At 37.6% G+C, this 24930-nt stretch overlaps 1 protein-coding gene across 1 annotated transcript in view; it reads right to left on the bottom strand.

Moving 5' to 3' along the window:
- The window catches only part of EXOC6B (exocyst complex component 6B), a 598998-nt gene that overhangs the window by 135749 nt on the left and 438319 nt on the right, over positions 1 to 24930 (bottom strand). The window contains exon 20 of the mRNA XM_056129778.1: positions 5856 to 5929. Coding sequence (XP_055985753.1) covers positions 5856 to 5929 — 74 coding nt within the window. The remainder of the gene's footprint in view (positions 1 to 5855; positions 5930 to 24930) is intronic.

Here is a 24930-nt window from a genome sequence, read left to right as displayed (position 1 = left end):
ATTTCCCTCCACCAGGAAGATCCTTTCATTAAAAAATCCCCCCTACTACCAAATTCCACACCTCTCCTCTTTCTAGCACAATTCTTTGGCAGTTGTTCACTAGGTATTTAGCAAGATTATAAGCCATACTCCCAAAGACCTCAAATTACATTTCAGCAGGTTAAGGGTCACAGAAGAAATATATGTGGGAGATAGCTTTCTTTCTGTGAAAAACAGTGGAACAGTTGTGATGAAAAATAGAATACTAACCCTTTGGGCCTTTTAAGATGTGTGTCTGCCCCACTCCCATCCCAGTTTCTTTTGTGCTCTCTTAGCTGATTAGAGTCGCCAGAGTTAAGGACAAAAAAAGAACTTCTACCAAACATATCATTTTGTTAAGTGCTGCAACAAAGCTTGCTTTTGGATGAGGCTCCCCCTTAAAGCTAAAATATGATGGATATTAATTTTAAGAGAAATTAAGACTTTTTTCAGCCATTATAATCCAACCACAGTCAAAGAAAAGTTCCTCTTCGTGGTACGCTTGGGTCATCAGACTTGAGGACAGGGCCAAAGAAAAAGGAAGGAAATAGGTATTTTAAAAAATTCAAAATCTCATTAAGCAGAATAAAGAAAGACTGAGAAATTGGAGAAGCAGTCCTACATAGTTAAAATTCTTGAGTTGCTCCCAGGTTTTCCTTTCTGGTATTAACTAACTGACAGTGTTGATTTTTCTGTAATATACTTGTAACAGAAATAGCATCTGAATTTGTTCAAAATCTCCACAGAAATATACAATTATTTCTCCTAGGTTGTAGAGTTGTTTTCAAGATAAGTGAAGTGCCTGCAATGGAAATGCACTGTGTTTACTTTAGACTAAAGGTTTAGAAATTGGGGAATAACTGGCCTAGAGGGAATGTCACCAGCTCACTCTAAAAAAAGCTGTAGATATCTTGGGATAGCTTTGCTGTATAAGAGTCGTTGCCAACAAGCTCCATTCAGGAGATCTGACGCAATGTCACACCCTTGTTCATTCAGCTTAAAAAACTTATGTATATCGGAAGTACTAACAGTTTGGGCCAAGGAACAGAAATTAATGTCATGTTACTGAAGATAAGCGTCAAACCTTTTCCTGTTCATCAAACATGAAACAGACATGAATTACATAAATCATGTAATAATTACCTGGGGAGGTTAAGACTCCCTTATAACAAATGTGAATACGAGAAATGTGAAATGTCAAAGGCTGGCTCGCAATATGAGGCATTTCATGAGGAACAGAATAAGACATAAAACAGAAAAAGAGGATCACGAGGGGAAGGAATAGTAAAGATAAACAATAATGAATTTAGAGACTGGCCTAACAATTAAAAGAAATATAACCAAGATCCTAGTTATAGCATACACACCAAATATATACATATTTTAAAACATGACTTAAAACTTGCTATTTTCAACAAAAGGGAATGCCCTGCCACAGAGGTAGGGTGGGATGGGGGGAAGGGGTTGGGAGGAACACTGGGACTGGTGGTGGTGGAGAATGGGCACTGGTGGAGGGATGGGTATTCGATTATTGTATAACTGAAACCCAAGCACAAAAATTTTTAAGTCTACAACTGTACCTCATGGTGTTTCACTAATAAAAATTTAAGGGAAAAAAACCTGCTATTTTCTAAGCTTGAAATAATTTCTGCTGATATCAATGCCCAACTTCATTTAGTCTAACTCTTCCTCTTTTCTAAAAAATACTTTATAGCTACTTAGACCCATAAAGACCCTTTTTTAAAAATCTTCAGTGATAGATACAACCTGAACCTTGATTTGTGTTGCTTATTTTGCGACAATAATATAAAAGTAGAGTATACCAAATCAAATACAAGGTGGAGTTTGGTGAATAGCTGTAGTTAGCCAACAAAATGTAGTAGAGGTGATGTTTGCTAGCTCCAAGTGTGGACCTCAAGGGGGTTGCACATTTCCTCTAGTTCTTCTGGAAGCCTGCCAAGATGCCATGCGAATCAACTTAGGTGAGACTGCTGGTGGATGAGAGAGCACGTGGGGCTTAGAAAAGCAGCCAAGTTAAGGCATTCTATACAAGGCAACTAAGACAACCCAGAAGCTGATATCAAAGTAGGAATGAACCCATCACACCTATCCTAAATTGCCAATCTGTACATACTTGACCTAAACGGTTCTTGTTTTAAGCCAATACATGTTGGGGTGATCTGCTATGCAGCAAAAGCTGCCAAAACAATCAAAATGTATACAATGGGTTTTTTCATTCAATTTAGTGCTTATCACCGTATGCTGTGCATTAGAATAAAGAAAAAAATTGCTGATTAATTCTTTATTCCTGGAGAACAGAAACAGTATTACATGCACTTATGATCAAATTCTGTAATTCACAAGCATTATCTACCTAATAGTACTGTTGAATTAATGACTACTGAAAATCTACTAAAGGCCCTTATATTGTAACTTTCATTATGAAACCTGAAAGGACAGTAATTATTAGTATTTGGAGTGTAGATGTCATTTAGAGTCAGCTAATAAGTCAGCCTTTCACTTTTGCTATAATCCTCCCTGCATAAACTTAGAAGTAAGAAAATATAAAGTGGTCAAAAAGGGAGATGCTAACTTGTACTGATTCATATAATTATTAATAGCAGGTTTTCTACACCCAGAAATCTGACAAATGAGATATGCATGTAAACGTGCTTCACAAATGTAAAAAATCATGAAAGCTTGCATATTCAAAATGTCACTTCACTCTTTTCCTTAAGATACAGCAAATTTAGATTAGACAGGACAGGTGGAAAGGGTGAATAGTTTTGCTACCACATCTAATTTACTTCTTAATATAATTTTATAGTTTGAAAATGACACCACAATTATAGTATATACAGAGAGGATTTCATAAAATATTTCATACTTTGAATGTTTTAAAAATTATCACTCAATGGGTAGTGTCCAAAACACTCTAACATCAAGAGAACATGAAAACATGAGCAGCGTGCATATACTTATAAACCAGTGAGTCAAATAGATTTGATGACAGTAAAAGAATATCCTACTTGCATTGCACTGGGGATATCTATCCCCTTCTTGAATAGGTGTGTTCCACTGTAACTTGCCTTAATTTTAACTCTTCTTTAACTTCTGTCGTTCTTGGTTAATCCTATTATTTATGGCTTACTTTATAAACGACATAGATGATGAAATCAGTTAATAAGCTGAATCACTATTTCATGTCCCAAAAATCTTCATACTGGCTAGAATATTAAGAGTCTGTGTTAATAATATGCTGAAAAAAAAACATAAACCAGAGACTTAAGTCTCCAATTTTGGTCCATAAAAATCAACTATATAAAGACTAGATGAGAAAAAGTTAAATATGCTACATGTGAATTCAACTTCAGCAGGAAGCTCAATAAACCAAGAACAGAAAGCCCATACTACAAATTGGGGGACGTGTTCATAAAAAGGTAGAGTCAAAGGGTCAAAATCAAAAGAAATAGATTTTAGTCGACGTAATTTTTTTTTAATAATCAGAATCTTTTTTAGAATGGAACTTAGTACTCTGGGGCAAGTAACTTCTTTGTAAGAAGAATATTCAAGCATACACTGGGTTATCACACAGTATCAAACATAAAGCTAAAGGTTCTAAGATTGGTTTGCAAGCTGGAAGTTCCATTAATTTTATTTTAGAATGTCAAAGAATAAATGCAAGAGGACATCAAATTTAGGAACACATATCCAGATCCAGCTGAGATCAAATTATTTCCACTGGAAAAGAATCACCAGGATTGTAATCTGAGTTTGAGCATCACTGTAATTCAGAAGAAACCTCCTTAAAAAAAAAGTTTCACTTTATATACCTTATGAGAATGACTAAGATGAACAGCAAAGAGATAAATATTTTGGGGATATGGGAGGATAACTTCTTTTTTTTTAATGATAGTTCAACAAGCTAATTGTTGTGAATAATGAGCTACTATCTGAGAGCCAGGGATGTTTTCTAAGCTATCAATGTTGGGAACTTTAAACAGCTTTAATAGAGATAGATATAAAGAGCAATTAGGTGATGCTCATAGGAGAAAGTATACTCTTTCATAATAAGTAAGATTTTAGAGTTTTTGTTCTTACTGCTTAAGGAACTCCGAGATAGAAATCTAATAGAAAATAGGAACATAAGCATGGATGACAATTCCCGCTGGGAGGTCACAACTTGAGCATTTACCCCACCTCAGACCCACCTTGTTTTGGCTGTGCTTTCTAGTGTATTCCCTTGGTCAACATTTTCTGCAAATACTATCTGCTTTCCATGGGGACCAAAACCACGACCTAGAGAGAATAACCACCCTTCCTTCTCATGAATGTGAACAGGGAGGTTTTTCTCCCCTTGAGTGTGTTTCTCCAACGAAATTTAGATTCCACCCTACAAAACCCTGGCACAAAATCTATTTTTTCAACCTCAGATTAGTCAAGGGATTAAAATCTGAACATCTCAGTTGAGTTGCTGAATCCACCGTTGGAAGGCGTGGCTTCTTGTGGACAGTCGCTCAGTTCCATTTGTGATCCTGCTGAGAAGTCCTTTATGTGTAAGAGAACCCTCACTTCAGCCCCCAAATATTAAGTTGACACACGTTTCTGGGACGCGGCCTGAATCCTCAAACTTTGGCGGGTCTATACAGACACAATTTTCTGTCTTCTGCTTAACAAGGCTTTCCAGAATTGTCATTAAGATGACAGATTACCCCACCCATCTACCAGAATTCAGGGGTAGCTCAGGCCATCCATTATGGGTTCAAAGCTGTTCCAGCATGAATCGAGTCACAGTGGTAAGGAAGCTACCAATACAAGGGGTCCTACAGCTTTAAGAAATACCCTGGGCATCTAAAAGTTTTCAGAATGCAAACTATGTCAGCTCTGGAAACAAGAGGCACTGCATCATTATGGCAGGAGAAACAAAGCCAGCCCCCTTTTTAAAACAGACAAAAAAAAAGATTGTTTTAATAGGAAAGAAGCATCAGTCATTGATTCTTACTTCATTCACACTTTTTTATCCAACCCCATCCATCTTCAGAGTAAAGAGATGACAGAGCCCAGTAACTTTCTCCCTCTTTTGACCCCCACCCGCTCATCCAGCTTCTCTGTACCCAAATCACCAAGGCCTACCAACCCACTCATTTCATTTGGTAAGAAAAGTCCTTTGGAAGGACTCTTTCTATCAGACCGACTCACAGAGCTCAGGTATGCCTAAATCCTGGCTGTCCACACACATCCTTAATAGCATTGTCTGTCATGTCAGGACAAGTGGCCAGGGTCTTTGTAAGCACCTCAAAAATGGCCACTTAGTCACTAGGGGCTGACCACATTCTACAAAGGGAGAGACAGGAAGAATAAAGGTAAAAGAAAAAGTCAACACATCAAGCCAACAATCCAGAATGTAAAATATTTCATTTTTTCCCTAAATGCTGTTGCCCTCATTATCGCCAAACAAAAGTTCTCTAGGCAGCAGTCTCTGCTTCAGTGCACCTGCTTAGCATGGGTTTGCCGAGTTATCTTTTTGCTGTGTCTGCAGAAGCCAACTCCAGCACAATGGGTCACATCACTTGAGGGTCACTTGAGTCCCTCTACTCTCTGGTCCCTCCTCCCACCTCCTGCCTTCCCTTCCACCCACAAAACCTTTAACTCCGCCATAGCTAAGGAGCCCAGATAGCTAAATAAAAGAGGTGGCCTCAAACACAGGGAAAAAGTCTTAGGTCTCCAGTGTGAATCGCCAACGCCAATCCCCCACCCCTCCCCTTTTCCTTAAGACCTGATGGTCTTCAGTCACACATCTTAAAAGAAAAACAAAAAACAAAAACACAAAGACTTACTTGTCTCAAGTCGATGAAGGCCAACTGCAGCGTGTCCTCCTGGAACCCAGGCACCGGGCCGGATCTGGCAAACTCTGTGGGAAAGAAAAGAGGATAAAAAGCGCCTTTAACTAACCATGGACAGGGAGATTGGCAGACGGATGACAGGGAAGACAAGAGAGGCTGGGGGAGAGGAGGACCAAGCTTCTAAGGAGTCATGTCTCTCTCCCTTCAGCGTCTTTGTTTGCCCTTCAAAATTCATGTCATCAAAACACCATTAATTCCAGCATCCTGACAGCAAGGAAACTGTACTAATTCGACCTGAAATTTATTCCCATGAGCTGCGCTGGGCTTCAGAGTATTTGTTTTGTGAATGGACAAACAACTTGCAAAGGAGGAGGGAGTGGGGGAGAGAAAAAAGTTTTTCCCCTCAACACAATAAAATCTTCAGCTGTGAAACTCTTTTCAGTTCCGAAAGCTATTTATATTTTAGATCACTGAAGGAATTTTCTAATTTCACGCCTGTCACCTCATTCCCCAAGCATTTATCAAAAAATATTCCCTGCCACATCATTAATTATTCCTTCACCGATTATTTGTATTATCTCATGGGTGCATTATTGCATGCGTGCGCGCACACACACACACATACACATACACACAACACACACACACACACACACAAAGGCAGAGTCTGCCCCAATCCAGTGTTTGTTGGCTGGCAAGAATATCTGGTATATGAAAAGGTCCATCTAAATAAATCTCATTGCAAAAAAATAGGGAACATTTGCACACATCTACCCTTCTGGTGTATTCTTTGGCCTTGGCTTCTGCTCCATTTTTGAAAATTATCTTTTTCTCTTTCCTCTATCCCAATTTAATCTTAGGTCAAAGAGACCACGTGAATTCTATATGAAATTTACAGTAGTGCCTTGGGTACATGCTCAGTTTATGACTCTGGCTTCGACATCATTAACAAAATGATAACTACGCAAAGCCATAGGGATAAATACTTGTAACAGTTAAGAATGTCAAGTTTTATTATCCCTAAGCTTGCTTATTATGAAATCAAAAGGTCTTGTTTAAGACCCTACACACACACACACACACACACACACACACACACGCACACGCACACACACACACAAAAGCTGGACAATTATTATGTATGTCTTGAATTCTTTCTGTAAAGTCAAAGTCTGGTGGCCATTTATTTTAAAATACTCAAGTGTCTGCTCAAATCAAATATGAGAAGGAATGTTATCATTTAAGTTATATTCTTCAAGAATGAGTTTAAGAAATTATAGAATTGGCATTGTACTTTTAAAATTAAATAAAATCCTTCAAGATATTTGTGTATGTCTGGAAAATTACTTCTTCCAATGACTAGAAGCTGGATAAACCCAAATGATAATTCGTGCACCATGACAGGAATTTTTGTTCTTTGAACATATTTTCCATTTAGTTACTTCAGAGACATAATAGAATTTTACAAAATCCTTGCTCCATTTAAAAAACTAATGGTAACAAGTTAGGTTTTGGGGATTATAGACACATTATGTAAAATAAAATGTAAAAAAATTATTAAGCAAAAAAATGTAGCATAAAGCTACACATAAACTATGCTTCTTTCAGACGTTTCAAATAAAATGACTGTCATAGATGGGAGGAGATAAACTAAACTGCATGATTAGCAGACTAACATTTATATTTTTTTGATGGAAATTCTAATGCCATTTAGTAATTAAATCTATCATATTTTAAACCTAAATAGCTGAAATCTAAAAAGAGCAAAACTAAAACTGTACAAATATCTAATGAAGCCTGACATAATCCATCTCTCATACCTGATCACTGTCATTACCTGTAATAACTACATATATAACAGCTGCTCAAGTCAGATGCACAATTTTCTTCTACTATCCTCCTGCAGAAAGCAGTTATTTCAATTATCACTACAAACCACTTTTTCTGACAGTCCTGATTGTCAGATGGTTGATCCGCTTAAATCATGCTTCCACACTTGAGGATGCCCCGTGAAGCTGCTAGACTAGCACTATTCTTCCAGAATGACTCAAGACTGTGTTGCATCACTTGAAGTTCTGAAGTTTTCTGTCAGTAGAACTCCTACTCGAATCAAAAAGCAGAAACTAATAAGGGGTCCCACTGCCTTACCTATGACAACTTAGCAGCATGAGTCTGTGATAGATGGTCTGAATTCTTGGGAAATGGCTACACATTACTGAATCTCCTTCTTGGGGTTCATGCTGCTGAAACGACCAAGAATTTGACCAAGACATTTTTAAGTCTTAGTTTCTCAGAATATAGACCTCATTTTTATGATGCATCTAATCTTCCTATTTCCCAGGAGAGAGCTTAATTTTTCTCTTTTTATAAATGACCACTGCAAAGGATGACAAAGGAAGGGTTTACTCTTTATCTGTAACTTATGGAAATATCAAGAATATATAATAGTCCTCTTTATATATATTGCATTCCCATTTCTGTACTTTGTAAAACTTATTTTCCCATGGGAACAGTAAACTTCTCAAGGATAAAGTCCATGTCATAGAACCTGACAAGATTTCAATATTATACTTGCTCAACAAACTCTCATATATTCATTAAATAAGTTATCCCAAACAACAAGTTCATTAACCACACATATTCTTCATTACTAATGAAAATATATGGATTCTCAACAAATTAGGAGTTCTTCCCAGGGTATCAATAAACAGGCTTTAGGACTTTATGAACTTTCTAACAATTACGTGTATAATGATTAAAGAGGATGGGCTTTGGGGTCATAAAAATGAGTTTGAGTCACAGATATTGGATCTACAACATGGAAAAATTGCTTAGCCTCCTTGAAACTTCAATATCTGTGGGCCAGAGATGTAATACAGGGATTTAAGGAGCTTTTGTCTTGTATGCAGTCTATCCCAGTCCAATCCCCAGTACCACATATGAAGTACCCCCCTCCCCCCCCCCACACACACACCAGTACCAATCACCACTAGGAGTGATCCCTGAGTGGGCAGATAGGTTTTTATCCTCAAAATGAAAATAACTGCTTATTCTTTATAGTGCTGCTAGCAGAACTAAATGAAATAACACATGTATGTAACAAAGCAGTTGGCAAATGCTTGATACAGAATAACTCATTGTCATTATAATTAGCTTTTTGGTAGGAATATGTATCTGTTTGGGAAGACCATTCATAGGTTTCACTGAATTGTCAGAGGGTTAGTGGACAAAACAAAAACAAAACCAAAACCCCTAAGATATACTGTTCTAATTGTGGCAACAAATTAGATGAAATTCAGTTACTGTCAACTGATAAACCAGTAAATTGGCATTGACTTTTTTTAATAGGTAAATATTTAATTGTTTTTCTCAAAGGAAGCTGATATGACTAATTATAATTGCTTACTCCAAACAAAGCATTTTATTAGCATTGTGCATATAATAGATATTGTAATCCTCTGACTCAAAATATCCTTAAAAGCAGGATTGCTTACTTAGAGTCAATGTTGACTTAGTATCAGACAATATGCATATTTTTAAAAAAATACAGCAAAATTCTGTGTAGTGTGACTGCAACCATATAAAATTTGATATGTATAAAAACAGGATATGAAATGAAAAATAGCATGAAGCAGTATGCTATTTCCCAATGTTAACACTGAAGTTGCTAGAGAAGATGATAACAAGAGGATCTGATTCTTCTTTTTGTAACCTTAGAAATGAACACATATCATTTTTATAATCATAAAAAGGAGAAAGAACACAAAATTCTCCCTTCTCCTGACACACCCCTCAAATTATTTTAGTGGTGCTGATAGAAATACTTCCTACAGTTACAAAATATATGACTTGCTTGAGATTTAGCATTACAAGTAACTGATACTTGTCTGTTACAAGTAACTGATACTAGTCTGTATAATAGATTCCAAGGAGATGCTGAATGACAAAACAAGAAGAGGAAAACATGTATGGGGCAGGGGCAAGAAGCATGCAGTCTGCCATAACACACTGATACCACTTGAGATTGCTTATATGTACCCACAAGAAGTCTTTAGTGTCACGAATTAAAACCTTCCTTATTTGACATCATCCACAGGGTCAATCTCAAAGGAATAACAAGGTAAGTTTTATTTCAAAAACCAAAACTGATATATCTGGCAAATGGATAAATTAGCAAGTGTTAGATGCGACAAACGTACTCAATATATGTATGTAACTGTGTGACCAAGTGGAACCAAATAAATATTTGTTAACAATAAAGAAGGCGCTCTGGGGACTTTCTCTGGGGTCCAAGATCTGTATTAGGTTTCTATTGTCTGAGTGTTCTGGGCCAGCACCAATGTATTGAAAACCTAGGATTCTGCAAAGTGGCCCCCAAATTGAAGGATATCAAGATGTCTGCTCTGCTTAACACAGAACCAAACCCTGCCTTTTCAGATCTTGTATAAAGTAGGGGTCAAGTGGAGATTTTCAGGCTGGCAAGAAAAGTTCTTGGAAAACTTGTTCCAGTCAGTAGACCTCTGACCAGCACCAATCCAACCCTTTTCAAAGCTCAGATCTCCCAGCAACTCTTCCCTGCCCATTTCCAATTATGGAGTGCATAATCAGAGTCAAAGCTGGTAAAAGAATCTGATTCTAGTGAGGCTGGAGCAGTAGGACAGGGGATAGGGCACTTGCCTTGCACCTGGCTGACCTGAGTTTGATCCCTGGAACCACAATGGTTACCTTGATACCGCCCAAAGTGACCCCTAAGAACAGAGCTAGGAAGCAAGCCCTGAGCACTGCCATGCCAGGTGTGGCTCAGAAGGAAGGAAGGAGGGAGGGAGGGAGGGAGGGAGGGAGGGAGGGAGGGAGGGAGGGAGGGAGGGAGGGAAGGAAGGAAGGAAGGAAGGAAGGAAGGAAGGAAGGAAGGAAGGAAGGAAGCTAGCTGACTCTAGGATTCAATTTATAAATGAAGAATTGTCAACTAATTGGTTTATGAAGAAAATATTTTCATTTCGAAAAGGAGATATAAAAAATTATAGGTAAGAAGGCATATTTTGAAATAAAGATAGTACCAAGGAAAGGAATTCATATACAAGGGCTGGAGAGTTAGTACAGGGGCAAGGTGTTTGCCTTGGATATTGACAACCCAGGTTCTATATCCCTGGTACCCAGTGCCAAGAGTGATCCCTGATCATAGAGCCAGGAGCAAGCCCTAAACATAATTGGGTGTGGTCCTAAATTCAAGAATCAAAAACAACAGAAAAGAAAACTATACATAAAATCTTATTTTACTTACCAAATGCTTTCTCATTCCCTACATTTTCACATAGATTGTCTCATACATATGAAAACCTAGGTTCTTTAATATATGAGGTATGACAACCAGTTCTGAATACAATATTAGTTCTCAAAAATATCCTTTAGGCTTAAATTTCTAATAATATATATTATAACGCAATCAAATTATTAATGCAGAAAAAGAAGGAATTTCAATTAATTTCAAGATCGTGCTATACTTCCTGCAGGCTAGAGTTAGAATGAAATAATTCTATCACTTAGAGGAAAAAGGTAAAAATCAAATTTTAAATTATCTGCATATTGGTATTTTTGTTGAAGAAACAAAAATAAAGCTTTGACCAAAAGTGCAGAAATCTAATCAGAATAAAATAGAAGTCACAGAAGTGTAGAAGTCACAGTAGAAATGACTGTCTCGTTCTATACTCCAGACTTTCATCTGTATAGGACACTGGGAGCTTAACAAAACTTTTTTAAGTTGTACATAGGCTAACAATAATTTTCAAGATAATAACAAGGTAAGATTTCAAAATCCAAAACTGACATATCCAGCCTATGGGTAAAATAGCAAGTGTTAGATGCAAACGAATTACTCAAATGAGAGAAAGTTGAAAAGAGTACATTTTCAGAGGCCCCCAAACAATATCATATTCTTTTTGTCCCAGTAAATTTCCAGATCAGACAAGAGACATGCTAGAATCACGCGTGCTGAGTGAATGAATGAGAGGTTTGGCTTTGACCCAAATGACAGGTGAAAAAGAAACTCAGTACCCCAGAGCCCCAAGTATGTCGGCTACTTGTTTGTATCTTAAGATCATGTCAGGTCACATGTGGTGTTTGTGGGATTGAAAAAATAAGAGCTGCTGTTGCTGTATTAACATAATGGTTTCCTGGTATCTGGCTCCCTGGAGCAACAGATAAAAGTGTGTGAGACTAAGGAGTGTGGCTCTAGGGAAGCTGAAGTCTTCTTGCATCACTTCACAGTGGCTCCAATAAGCTAATTACAGAAAGGAGCTGATGGACTCCACAGGGAATCCACTCAAGGCTTTGCTGGCCAGAGAGGTCGGCCACAACACAAGGAAGGAAGAACTAAAGGAGATATCCGGGGGACAGAAAAGACATCCGGGGTGCAGAGGGTGGCCAGGGATGTTTTACTAAGAGACATGCTGACTCCGTTTGCCTAGGAGTGAGGCAATGGACATGTGATGAGAAAAAGAGCCACCTTCCACTCTCCACAGTAAAAGTTCTTGATGGGAATTATTCTTTGCTTTGACATATTTCAAATATGTAACCCATCAGATTGCTCACCTTAGGAAGGGCAGGAGATAGTACAGGTTAAATCAGACTTGTCTCAGTTTGAGTTTAAAAATGATTAGAACCAAGAATTAAGTTTGATGGCAAATGTCAAAACCAATACCACCCCATTTTTAAAACATTTTCTTTTCCAAATGAAATATCCCAACTTCAATTCTCCTTTTGCTTAGAAAACTTAGATAGGTACTGACTTTGAATTAATAAGAAATGAATCCCCTATAAGTTGGGCAATGTCCATAGGAATGAGGCATTTTTAATGCCATTGCTATGTCAATGAGAAAAGAGATCTCTCCCTGGCTTTGTCTCTGCTGTGCTACTAAGAGGCAAGGAATAGCCAACCATTTCCAGGGACTGGTGCCAGTCACAGACCAGTTTTGCCTGTAGAGAGAAACCTTCCTGTCAAGTCTAAAAAACTGGAAAATTTCTTGTGTCTTGCTTCACATGCAAGAAAAATCAGTAAAAATTAATGAAATCCACTGGTTGAATCAAACTACACAAATTATAAACAGGTCTGTATAAGATTTAAAAGTACATGATAAATGGAGCTGGAGCAATAGTACAGTAGGTAGGGCATCTGCCTTGCATGTGGCTGACTCAGGCTCAATCCCCAGCATCCTATATGGTCCCCTGAGCACCACCAGGAGTAACCCCTGTGCATCGCTGGGTGTGACCCTCCACCCCCCAAAAAGGGAGATGATTTTTTTAAAAAAAGACCCTACCATTCATGTACTCTGGGGGCACAAAGTGCCTTTATCAAAGGATTCATCCTTTTAAATTTTTTAAAATATATTTTTATTTACTTATTTATTAGTGAAACACCATGATGTACAGTTGTAGACTTACAAACTTTCGTGCTTGGGTTTCAGTTATACAATGATCGAGGATTCATCCTTAACTATAGAAATAATATTCAAAATGATGGATAAGGCTACTTCCATTATTAGTACCAAAATAAAGAATAACTTTTTGTATTTTGTGATTCTTTACAGAGGAAGAAAATAAAGATGTCAAGACAGGTCAGATAGCATAGGTTTTATTTTCTGTAAGAACTCACAGAAAAGGAAGGAAGAAAAGAGAAAGAGGAAGGAAGGAAGGAAGGAAGGAAGGAAGGAAGGAAGGAAGGAAGGAAGGAAGGAAGGAAGGAAGGAGGGAGGGAGGGAGGGAAGGGAAGGGAAGAGGGAAGAGGGAGAGAGGGAGGGAGAGAGAGAAGAAGAGAGAGAGAGAAAGAGAAAGAGAGAGAGAGAGAGAGACAAAGTCAAAGGCATCCTAAGACATGAGAATCCTAAAGCCAAAAAGAGCACTTGTGGTTGCTGAGGATCTTCATAGATGAAAAAATTAAAGCAAAAAACATTAAATCAGTGAACCAGTTAGAATTTAATCCCTCTAAAGTCTATTGCTCTATTAATACAATATGCATTCCTCCACCTAGAATGGCTACAAAATACATTATGTCACATGTTCCTATATATACACATATAATATTCTTTTCCATTTAATTAAGAAGCAACAAATCTAAAACAATCTGGTAAAAACTACCAAAATTATAATTTTGGGTAAGGACATAGTTGTCTTCTGAATTTTCCACATACTTCAGAAATCTGCAAAATAAAAGCGAGTTTCATAATAGATCTTTCAAAAGTAAAGTGAAAAGAAGCCCAATTAGCAATCAGCAGAGCTTCTGTCTATAATCTCTGGGAAAGCAAGGGTCTGCCATGGAAGGGTGAAGGGTGGGCTTCCTGAGAAGATGAGAAAGGCTGGTGCTCTAAAGTAGTAACTTTATATCCTTGATATTTTACTATGCTTTTAAGGACTTAATTTTATCCATGTGTTTGTTCAGCACTGATTATTCTGTTGTATGAACATATACATAAAGCTAAGGCTATCTGAAATTTTACATTGCAAAGGATTCTGCAGGGCATTTAATGTAGCAGTGAAAATCAATTCTCTAGAACAACACTGTCTAAACAGAATTTGAGGTACATTTTAGTATAGAATTTCCAAAAGACATATCAAAAATACATAAGCAAATCTAATCTTAAAATTAATATATGTCTAGTTCAATCCAACACATCTAAATTGCTTTAATTTCAATGCAAAATTAATATTTCAAAATTTATTAAGTTTTTTTCAAAATCCGGTATATATTTTATACTTATAGTAAACTTGTTTCTGATTAGTTACAGTTCAAAAACTCAAAGAATCACTTGTAGCTCGCAGCTTATGGTTCTGGACAGTACACTTTTAAATGATGTTGACTGAAATTATTATAAAATAAGATGTGCAGAGAATAACTTCAGATTTTGTAGATTTTGTCTTTTATTTCCCCTTTTGTGGTGCTGGCGTCAGAAGATATCTTCCACTAAACCATACCCACAACTAACTTCAGCTCTGAAATGACAAGGAAAGAGCACCCAAAAAATTCGTACTAATTTTATTTTCACACTGGTATAAAGTTGAGATTGAAGCAAGTGCCTATGACACTATTCAACAGTTTTCATTCAGTTCACGTTTTAAAAGTTTCAACCTCTCAGGGCTAGAGAAATAGTACAGCAGTCAGGGCACTTACCTTGCATGCAGCTGACCTGGATTCAATCCCTGACACCCTTTATGGTCCCCTGAGCACTGCCTGATGTGATCTCTGAGCACAGAGCCAAAAATAAGTCCCAAGCACTGCTGGGTACATATTCCCCATGTCCCCCCAGAAGTCACCGTCTTAGAGATTTTGTATAGTTTTACTAAGCTCACCAGTCATTTTCAATATTTCCTTTTTATTAATAATCTTTATTTACATTCCCTACCTTCTCTTGATCTGATTTTTTCCTTCCTTCTATTTCCCCCCTAATTTATTGTAAGAGTAGTTTCAAAGCATTAGAAGGTAGTAGGGTACAGAGATATATGGGTGTAAATTTTATGATGATAGTTTATCAACATATACGTTTCCGGAACACATTCTTTCTCTGTTTCCCTCAACAATGATAAGCGTAGCAATCCTAATCTCTCACTGCATGTTTTACAAGTATACAATGCAAATATAAAATAAATATTGATTCATTAAACGTTAACATATTGAGGACATTTTGATAGGAAAGTGGTGTGTGTGTGTATATATATATATATGTGTGTGTTTTAGTTTTCTTATTTTTCTTTTCGGTCTTTGGCTAACCCCCCCCCCCCCCCCCACAATAGTGTTCAGGGTTAATTCCTCATTCTGTGCTTAGCTAGAGATCACTTCTGGGGGTGCTTGGAGACGATCTGGGGTTCTGAGGACGAAACTCAGATTGTCAGCATGCAAGGCAAGTATGCTTACCCACTATAGTACCTCTTCAGGCTAGTATGTCTTTTTGTTATGAAAAAAATCCCTCAAAGTCAGGAAATGAATAACAGAGAATGTTTAATGACTAAAGTAAGATGGGAACCATGGCCTGTTTCCCAAGTTAAAGAACTAAACAAGCATTGGGCTTCAGTGGTGAAATGAGTGACGGGGTAGAGCCATATATCCAAAACCGAAAACATGAGATATAAGTGGCAATCACTGAAACTCTGTAATGTGCATATGAAGTTGACAGGCAGGGGTGGAATGGAAGTCAGGATGAGGAAGGAATCTGGGAACACTGGAAGAGGAAAGTTGACAGGTGGAGGAAGTGGTGTTGAATTATTGTATGCCTAAAACTCAACTATCAGTAACTTTGTAAATCATGGCTCTTTAATAAGAGTTTTTAAAAAGAGAACTAGATTTCCTTTTCCTTAATTGAGACTATTTCTAGTATGGGGCCATTCCCTTTGGTTATCCAGGGGCAGATTGTAACTACTTTTTAGTAGCTATAAGTCAATACAACTCTTTGTAACTTTCTAGTAGTTGAAAAGTCAATACAACTCTTTCTAAACTGAGACGAGATCGTTAATGTTTCTTTAGCATATACATTTCACAGATGGTCTCATCATTTGCTAGAAAAACTAAGTCTGAGTCTAAGCTGTCCATAGGAAATGGATATATCATTAGCTATGGCAACTGGGATTCCCATCTTTTCTAGAATTTACTTATGTGATCTTGGGCCAATCATATAAATTCTTAGTGCCAGATGTCTCTGCTGTAAAACATTTTACTTGCTTAAAGCTATGGGCTGAGTCAAATAAAGTTATATACATTCAGACTACCCCCAGTGGTACTTCAAGGGGTTCGGGGTTTACGCCCTATGATTCTCAGCCCAGCAGGGTAGGAAAGCTAGCAGTATGGTGCTTTGGGGTCACCACAGCGACATCTGGAGGTGCTCGGGGAGCTATCTGGTGTTGGGATTGAGCCCAGGGCCTTGCACATGCCTGCCAGCCTTCTGTTTTCCAACTCGAGCTTTCTTTCCCACCCTGCACTCTCTTCTCTCTCTCTCTCTCTCTCTCTCTCTCTCTCTCTCTCTCTCTCTCTCTCTCTCTTTAATTTTATTGAATCACCATGAGATAGTTACAAGCTTTCATGTTTGGGTTACAATCACACAATGATCAAACACCCATCTCTCCACCAGTGCATATTCCCCACCACCAATGTCCCTGGTATACGCCCCCCCTTTCCCACCCTCCCCCTGCCTCAATGGCAGACAATATTCCCCATACTCTCTCTATCTTTTGGGTATTATGGTTTGCAATACAGACACTGAGAGATGATCATGTTTGGTCCTTTATCTACTTTCAGCACACATCTCCCATCCCAACCAATTCCTCAAGCCATCATTTTCTTAGTGATCCCTTCTCTATTCCAGCTGCCTTCTCCCCTCCCCTCATGAGGCAGGCTTCCAACTATGGAGCGATCTTCCTGTCCTGTGTATCTACTATCCTTAGGTGTCAGCTTCATGTTTTGTTGTTTTATACTCCACAAATGAGACCTTGCACAATCTTGAGGTTTATGATATCATGCACTGTCCTCCCGTTGTTCATCGATTTGCTCGAGTAGGCACTGGTAACGTATCACAACAAATTGTGAGACTTGTTACTGTTTTTGGTATTTTGAATACATCACAGGTAGCTTGCCAGGCTTTGCTGTGCGGGCGAGATACTCTCGATAGCTTGCCGAGCTCTCCGAGAGGGGTAGAGGAATCGAACTCAGGTTGGCCATGTTGGCTGTGTGCAAGGCAAACGCCCTACCCACTGTGATATCGCTCCAGCCCATAATATCATAAAGAAAATAATTGGTCTTTGTCCCCAGCTCCTAAACAAAGATTTAATGGCAGTGTTTTATGTTGCTCATAATAAGTTCCTTTTGACCACATTCAAGTTTATACTAAAATGTATCTCCAAGGGACAAAGAAAGAGCACATTGGGTAGGGTGTTTGCATTGGACACCATTGATCAGGTTCTATCCCTGGAACCCCGTATGGTTCCTCAATTCCTGCCAGGAATGATCCATGAATGCAGCATCAGGGGTGAGCCCTAAGCATGGCTGAGAATTGCTCCCCAACAACAACAACAACAACAAGACAAAAAATACATAAGTTAATAAAAAGAGAATTAGGACTTTGAGTACCACATCCAATTTTTGGAGAGGGAAGAGGGGTTGGAAATTGGTTTTAACTGAGTATACTAAGTCAATATTGCCTATGCGATGAAAAGTCATATATTGATTCTGGACACTGATCTTCACTGGATCTTCTGACCGATGAACACAACAAAATGCTGGTAGGGTGGTATGTCTAAATTCTACAAAGAGAGGACAGGGAAATCCCATGTGGAATTCCTAAGACTAAGACTCTGCCTCCTTGGCCATTACGAAGTTATGTATGCCCTTTGTAGCAAAACTGTAATCATCCTAAATAGAGCTGCATCAGTGATTTGTGTTCTTGAGAGCTACTGAACTTGAGGAGGTTGTGAGGCACCCCAAATCTCACAACCGCAAGCAATTTGATGTCACTGGACATACCTGTGGAGAGGGTCCATTTTGGGAGATGAACCCCTTAAAGTTTGTGGAGTCCATACAAACTTAGGCAGTACTGAGAGTGACACAGGTACAGGAGGGAAACAGGTAGAGTGAAATCAGAGAGAGAACAGCCCTAAAGAAAGAAATTCCTTGTATGAAATATCCAGAGAATAGGTGCAGGATATGCAAAAGATAATTCTCTCAGACATCTTGCTCTTCCCCAATCCCTTTTGTCTTGCTTTTCTGCATGCCTGAAACCTAATGTACAGTGCCCTCCTAACTCCCTTACTAAGGAACTATCAAAGGAGAAGGTTCTGCACCTTGCTTGGGCATCCTACTTGAGGAAAGCCATTGCTCCAGATTCCCTGTTTTTCCCTTTCTTTCCTCAAATAAATTTTCTACTAAACTCGATCATCTTGTCTCTGGTTCTCTGTGCTCAGTCTTGAGGACAAGAACCTGAGTGCCTCTTAATAGTGTTAGAATTAGATGGAATTGAAGTTCCAATTGGTGTCAGGGAATTACTGTTAGAACACAAGGTATAACTCAGATCAAGTGCAGTAAGCTTGATTCTGGGTTCATTTTTAATATCTACTTAACTCCAGCATAATTAATGAAAAAATTACTAGAGTTAAAATGAAGTAATAATGTACATTTTTTTCTTACGTGGACAACTTCTTAAAATAAAAAATGTATATAACATTAAAACAAATCTATATTATTAGAGATCATTTGGGGGGTGGAGGGTGGAGGGGGGGCGTTACACAACTTCCCGTGGTGCTCGGGAATTACTCCTGACAATGCTCAGGGTACAGGTTGGCTACCTGCATGCAAGGCAAGCGCCTTGTCTGCTGTGCTGTCTCCAGCCCATCCAGACCACTTTTGTTATGGCTAAATAAAAAGTTCTACATAGCTTACTAAGAGAAGGTAACATTTCTGTGGATTTTCCAGTTATGCTTCTCTACTTCATGAAATTGTTCTAGCCAGGAATTTCTCCCCCAAAATGGAATTTGATTTAAAGGACTGAATAATGACCCAACATCCATGTTAAAAGCTTGCATTAAAGCCAAAAGCAAGATAAACTTTAGTGTGCCATTCTGGTTGCTCAGGCTAATAAATTTTTTTTAGTGATTAAGAACTAAACCTAGAACACACCTATTAGAAAATAAACCACCCTTAAATGCTTTGTTTGAGGTATGTTTTCCCTTTTCTTTTTCCTAAAATGGAAAAATAAACAAACAAACAACCAAGAAGAGGATCTATGTTAGTGAAATTTAAAACCTTAAGTCAGGAACTATTAGGTAAAGGGTCAAGGAATTGACTTCAGATATAATGGGAGCTTTAGAGAAAGCATTAGACATTGACCTCCTAATTTCTGCTCAAAGAGAAGGGGATTAGTGTTAAAAGAGAACTTCAGTGAGCTGTAGGAAAGGAAATGAAAATGATTATTTCCTAAGGTACATAAGCAATTTCTTTGCATGATAAACTGGAGCTTTTCAAGAATATCTGAAGTGCGAGGAGGAATAGGAGATAAATGAGCATTTCAAGTATTAGAAGCATTTCTAACTTTAAAATGGTTCTTGTTGAAAAGTTCTCAAAAATGCTTTTCTAGGGGGAGATAGAAGAGAACCTCCTTTCTCTTCCTGGTTAATTGCCTGGGGAGAGGCCTATACTACAGCTTGTTTTCATCCATTGACAAGTGGACAGCTGACAAAGAGATTCCAGCAAGTCATAGAGGAAGGACAGACAATCTGATACTGGTATATGGTGAAAATCCGAGACTTGAACTTCTACAGAAAGGTAAATTGTTCAGAGAGAAGGGGCTGATAAAAACAGAAAAGAGAAAGATCATTAGGCCAACTTGACTCATGTCTGTAAAGAAAATAAAGTAAGACTTATTTTTATTTTATTCTTGGTTACATATATAAGATGCCTGGTGTTATTTACAATTAAACAGGCCAAAATTGTTAGGCTAACAATGAGAGCATAAAGAAAAATAACCACTGAAATTCTCAGAGGAAATGAAATAATCAACTCCTTTCTTCTATTTCAACGTCAATTTCTGAAGCGTTGTTTAGAAGCAATGACTCAACTTTTTTATCCTCCATTTATTTCTCAACTCTGCAATCAGTTTTCTACCCGCCTCCTTCCACTAAACTTAAACCTTCTGAAATCTGTTTGGCTGCCTTCATACTAAAGCAAACTCTTTTTCAGCACTTATAATGCAGTGTTCAGTACAGTCACCATACGCTATTTGGTACATGCTTACACAAAAAATTTGCTGTTTATCTTTCATTCAGAATTCCTCCTGTAATTACAACAGACTGTCCTGTTTTTCACTTGGCAACTCTACTCTTATGTTCTATATCTAGTCTTACCCCTCTCAAGCATTTTTAACACATTTCCCACAGTGATTTTTCTCCTGTAGAAAATGATTACATTATTCTCATGCTGAAAATATATAAAAAGCTCCTGTGTCCTCAGAATAAAGTATATACTTCTTAATAAGTCTGGCAAGATCCAGCCCTGATTATGCTGCCATCATTTCTTTTTGGTTACCGCACTTCATTTCATCCCATTTTTCAGTGATAATGAACTAGTTTTAATTCTCCAATGTGCCATGCTCCATATTTCCTCCTGGAATTTACAGAAGCACCTGCCATTGTTGGAAAATGCTTTTTACCCTACCACGACCCACTTATGTGGCTAACATCTAGTCTAGTTGAATATCCTAGTCCACCTCATTCATTTATAAGCTTGCATGTCTATTCATCCAAAAGCAGATGGAAAAGAAAGGATTTTATTCTTTTAAAATATAAAATTGAAGGCATCTACCAATTTTTTTGAGATGCACAAAGTGTTGCTTTACCTAAAGGCAGTAGATGGATTAGAAGGTTATGGGAACTTCTTGTAGACCTTGTCAATTTTTAACAATTAAAATAATTTTTAAATAGACATAGTATTTAATGTGCTTTCCTGGTTTACACCCTATAAAACGGCCAATTAAAATAGTTTACTGGTCTCAGCCCCAAAGACATGGAGTGAGGGCCAAAGAAAATATGAAATGTATGAAATAGTCCAGTGTAAACATTTGGAGACAAGCAAGAGCAGTGAATGCATCAGATATTTTGGGGAGACTCCAGCTTACTACCAACATAAGTATTTTGATTTAAGTGACTAAGCAAAGGTACAAACGACTAGATAGAGTCAGGCAGTCATGCTAAAGAAACAAAATAATTTCTGCTGAGGTGATGTGTGTAGCTAGTTGACACAGCAGAAAGAGATGGTTATAAACTGTTCTGGAGTTAGTAAGGTCCTTGGTAGACAATGATAAAGGTGAGTTGTTGTTTCACTGATCCATTTTTCCCTGAAAATATTTCTGGGTTTGCGATAGCACAGTGGTAGGGTGTTTGCCTTGCACGCAGCCACACGGCTAAGCCGGATTTGATTGCTTTGCCCCTCTTAGAGAGCCCAGCAAGCTACCGAGAGTATCTCGCCCACATGGCAAAGCCTGGCAAGCTACCCATGACGTATTCGATATGCCAAACACAGTAATAACAAGTCTCACAATGGAGACGTTACTGGGCCCGCTCGAGCAAATCAATGAACAACTGGAGGGCACTGCTACAGTGCTACAGTTTTAGAACAAAGATCATGATGATTAATGAAGTATTTTTTAAAATTAATTGTTCTCTTAAGTTTTTAACAAACAGTAAGAGGGCCTCAGAGTTTGCTCTGATAACTTAACTATCATAAAACAAGCTTTGTAAGCTTTGAAAACTAGACTCATATGACAAGAAAGGAACAGTAATCACAATAAATTAATTTTTTCTTTTTTGAAATGGCATTGTTAATCTTACTGACCCCTTAAAATTACAATGATTATAAGTCCTCAAAGTTCAGGGAAAAAATACTGAATCCTGAAATAGCTAAAACAAGAAATGTGGAAAAAGAGGAGAATCACAAAGTTTCAAATATTACTTTTAAAAATGTGGTCACCACCTTCTAAAAACAATGAAACAGGAATTACACCTGACTATGGTTTCTATTTTCATCCGACAAATTCTTTGGAAGTTTTGAAATCAAATCTCCCACTGTCTGTTGCCAGCCTCAAACCCTCAAAATATCTCTAGAAATATAACCAAGAAGAAAAATGTAGACAATTTCAAAGAGGACTCTCAATCTTTGTCCTTAGTCCAAGATGGGATAAGTGGTACAGCAGACAAATTCAACTTAGGGTCTTGGAAGAGTTGACACAGAAAAGGAAGCTTTGCTTTTCATGATCTTTCTTGGAGCAGGTTGTTTATATTCTATCATAATTAACATGACCCACAAACAATCCAGGTAACATTTGCTACCAGAAATAGTACTTAGACTGTCTTGGCCCATGTCTGGAAGCCAACAGCAGGACTTGACAGTGATGTATAACAAGGTTAGAGCGGCATGATCCATCTCCATTTGCTTGACAAGGATGGCATCCTAGGCCACGGTGAGGAAGAGCAGGTTGCCTGGCCTCATGACTCAGGCTGGCAACACATACTATCAAATGACCAGGTGTTCAGCAAGGGGCTCAGAGAGACAATGAATGTTTTATCTCCTGGAATTTAAGGAACTTCAGCCCATAACCCAAAATAACTGCTGAGTAGGCACTATTCATTGACCCATGTCTGAGAAAAGCCACCCCAGAGAGAATAGGGTCCATCACCCACAGACAAAGGGAAGTGACACTGCCATTTTAATGGCAGGGAAGTTTTCTATTTGGGTTCTCTGAAGCTAAGAAAGGCACATCATAATAGCATAGCACCTAACATGACAAACTTGTAGGCGTGGGAAGACAAGGGCAAAAAACCCACAAAAAACAAACAAAAAAAAAGGGCTTTGTACAGCCTATTTTAAATGGAAGGAAGATATTTGCAGTTTGTCTTCTTCCCACACCAATTTAAATCTCTGAATCTATCTAATTTCAATCTTGCATTGAAAAATAACTGGTAAGGATAAGGAAATATGGGAGGAAGACAGAATCATAAGACCCAAAAGTTTCTAAAGAAGACTTTGCACAGAGCTGTGTGTACCTACAAAAATTACAGCCAACTATGGCTTCTATTTCCATCCTACAAATTCATATTCTACTTGACTTTTAAATCTAATTTCTTATATAGAAATCTATAGATTTGAAATGGTCCACATTTTATAGAGAAAACAAAGAAAACAGAATGAATGGACTGTTGATTACTGTATATAGGCGTGCGCGCGCGCATGTGTGTGTGTGTGTGTGTGTGTTTATGTATACAAATGTACACAACTGCCAGCTTAGTGAATATGTCTCATAAATCTGTAAATTTTACTGGAAATACTGAATCAAAATGGGAATTAAATATAAGAATACAAAACAATACTGAGAAAAGGGGAGTCAATTGTTAAAAAAAAAAAAGGAAGAAGGATATGTCCTAACAAAGGCTAGCTACCCAAATTCCTTTATATTTCCAGTCGAGAATGAAAACATCATTGTAAGAAAAGACATAAAATATTTTTTCTGATTCCATTAACCAGTCGATCAACCAAAAGACAAAATTCATTAGCCATGGAGCTTGTCTCATAGAACAAGTTATTGTCTCCATCATATTAAAGCAATAACAACTAATTATCCTTAGATTTTCACATGTGCAAAGCACTGCAATTTATAAAAAACAAGTTTATTTTTCTGCATACTAACTCGAAGTCTATCATCAATCTTCTTATCTTAATGTTTCTCAGATGAAAGAGGGCAGAAAGGAAAAGCTTGTTTTAAAATTATAATTCAGAAGGATGAGGCTGAGGATGGAGCTAAGGAATCTGAAACTAATGATACTGAAACACACAAAATGTTCTTCGGTAGTCTTCCTTTAGGAAATTTGCATTTTCTAGCACTATATATCTTTTAACAAAAGAGGTGTCTGTTATCTTCATGAATCTAGGAAGATCAGTTTAAAATTTTACTAGGCTCAAACTTCCTCTATTTGTCTCTCTTCAAACCTTATATTCTTAAGATGGTTCTTTTTTTAATACTTAAAAAGGATACAATTTAAAAAGTATCCTTTTGATAATATATTAAAATGTGCATTTTAATTGGAAAGGACATAAATTTACAGTTTTTCATAAGAATTCGCATTAAGAAATGGTGCCATTTGCTACCATTTCTTCTATTTCCAGTATTTAATTTCATAGCAAGTGGGCTTCTTTTCTTTAAACGTATATCTCCCAATACTCATACTTAAAAAACAGGTTTACCAGAAAATGTATTAAAACTACTTGTCCTTAGAAATTTAAGGCTGCTAAACTAAGAGGTTTCATCCTGGCAACTCTGATTTACTCACATCTATAACAAAATTTTTATAAGAGACTAAAGTGCTTTGGATCTTGACTAGACAATTGAACCTTCTTCCTAAACCAATACTTTCCCAAAGCAGTAGATTAAAGAGACTCTGAGACAATCCTGCCTTAAAGAATTATATAGAAAAGCTTCTCTGGGAAAAAAAATGACCTTAATTCAATGGTCACTGAATTCACAAAAGCCCTGACAGCAATCATTGAAAGCCTGAT

Source organism: Sorex fumeus, unplaced genomic scaffold (genome assembly GCF_029834395.1).
Source record: "Sorex fumeus unplaced genomic scaffold, SorFum_2.1 ptg000006l, whole genome shotgun sequence".
Taxonomy (NCBI): Eukaryota; Metazoa; Chordata; class Mammalia; order Eulipotyphla; family Soricidae; genus Sorex; species Sorex fumeus.
This window is presented reverse-complemented; position numbering and strand designations above follow the sequence as displayed.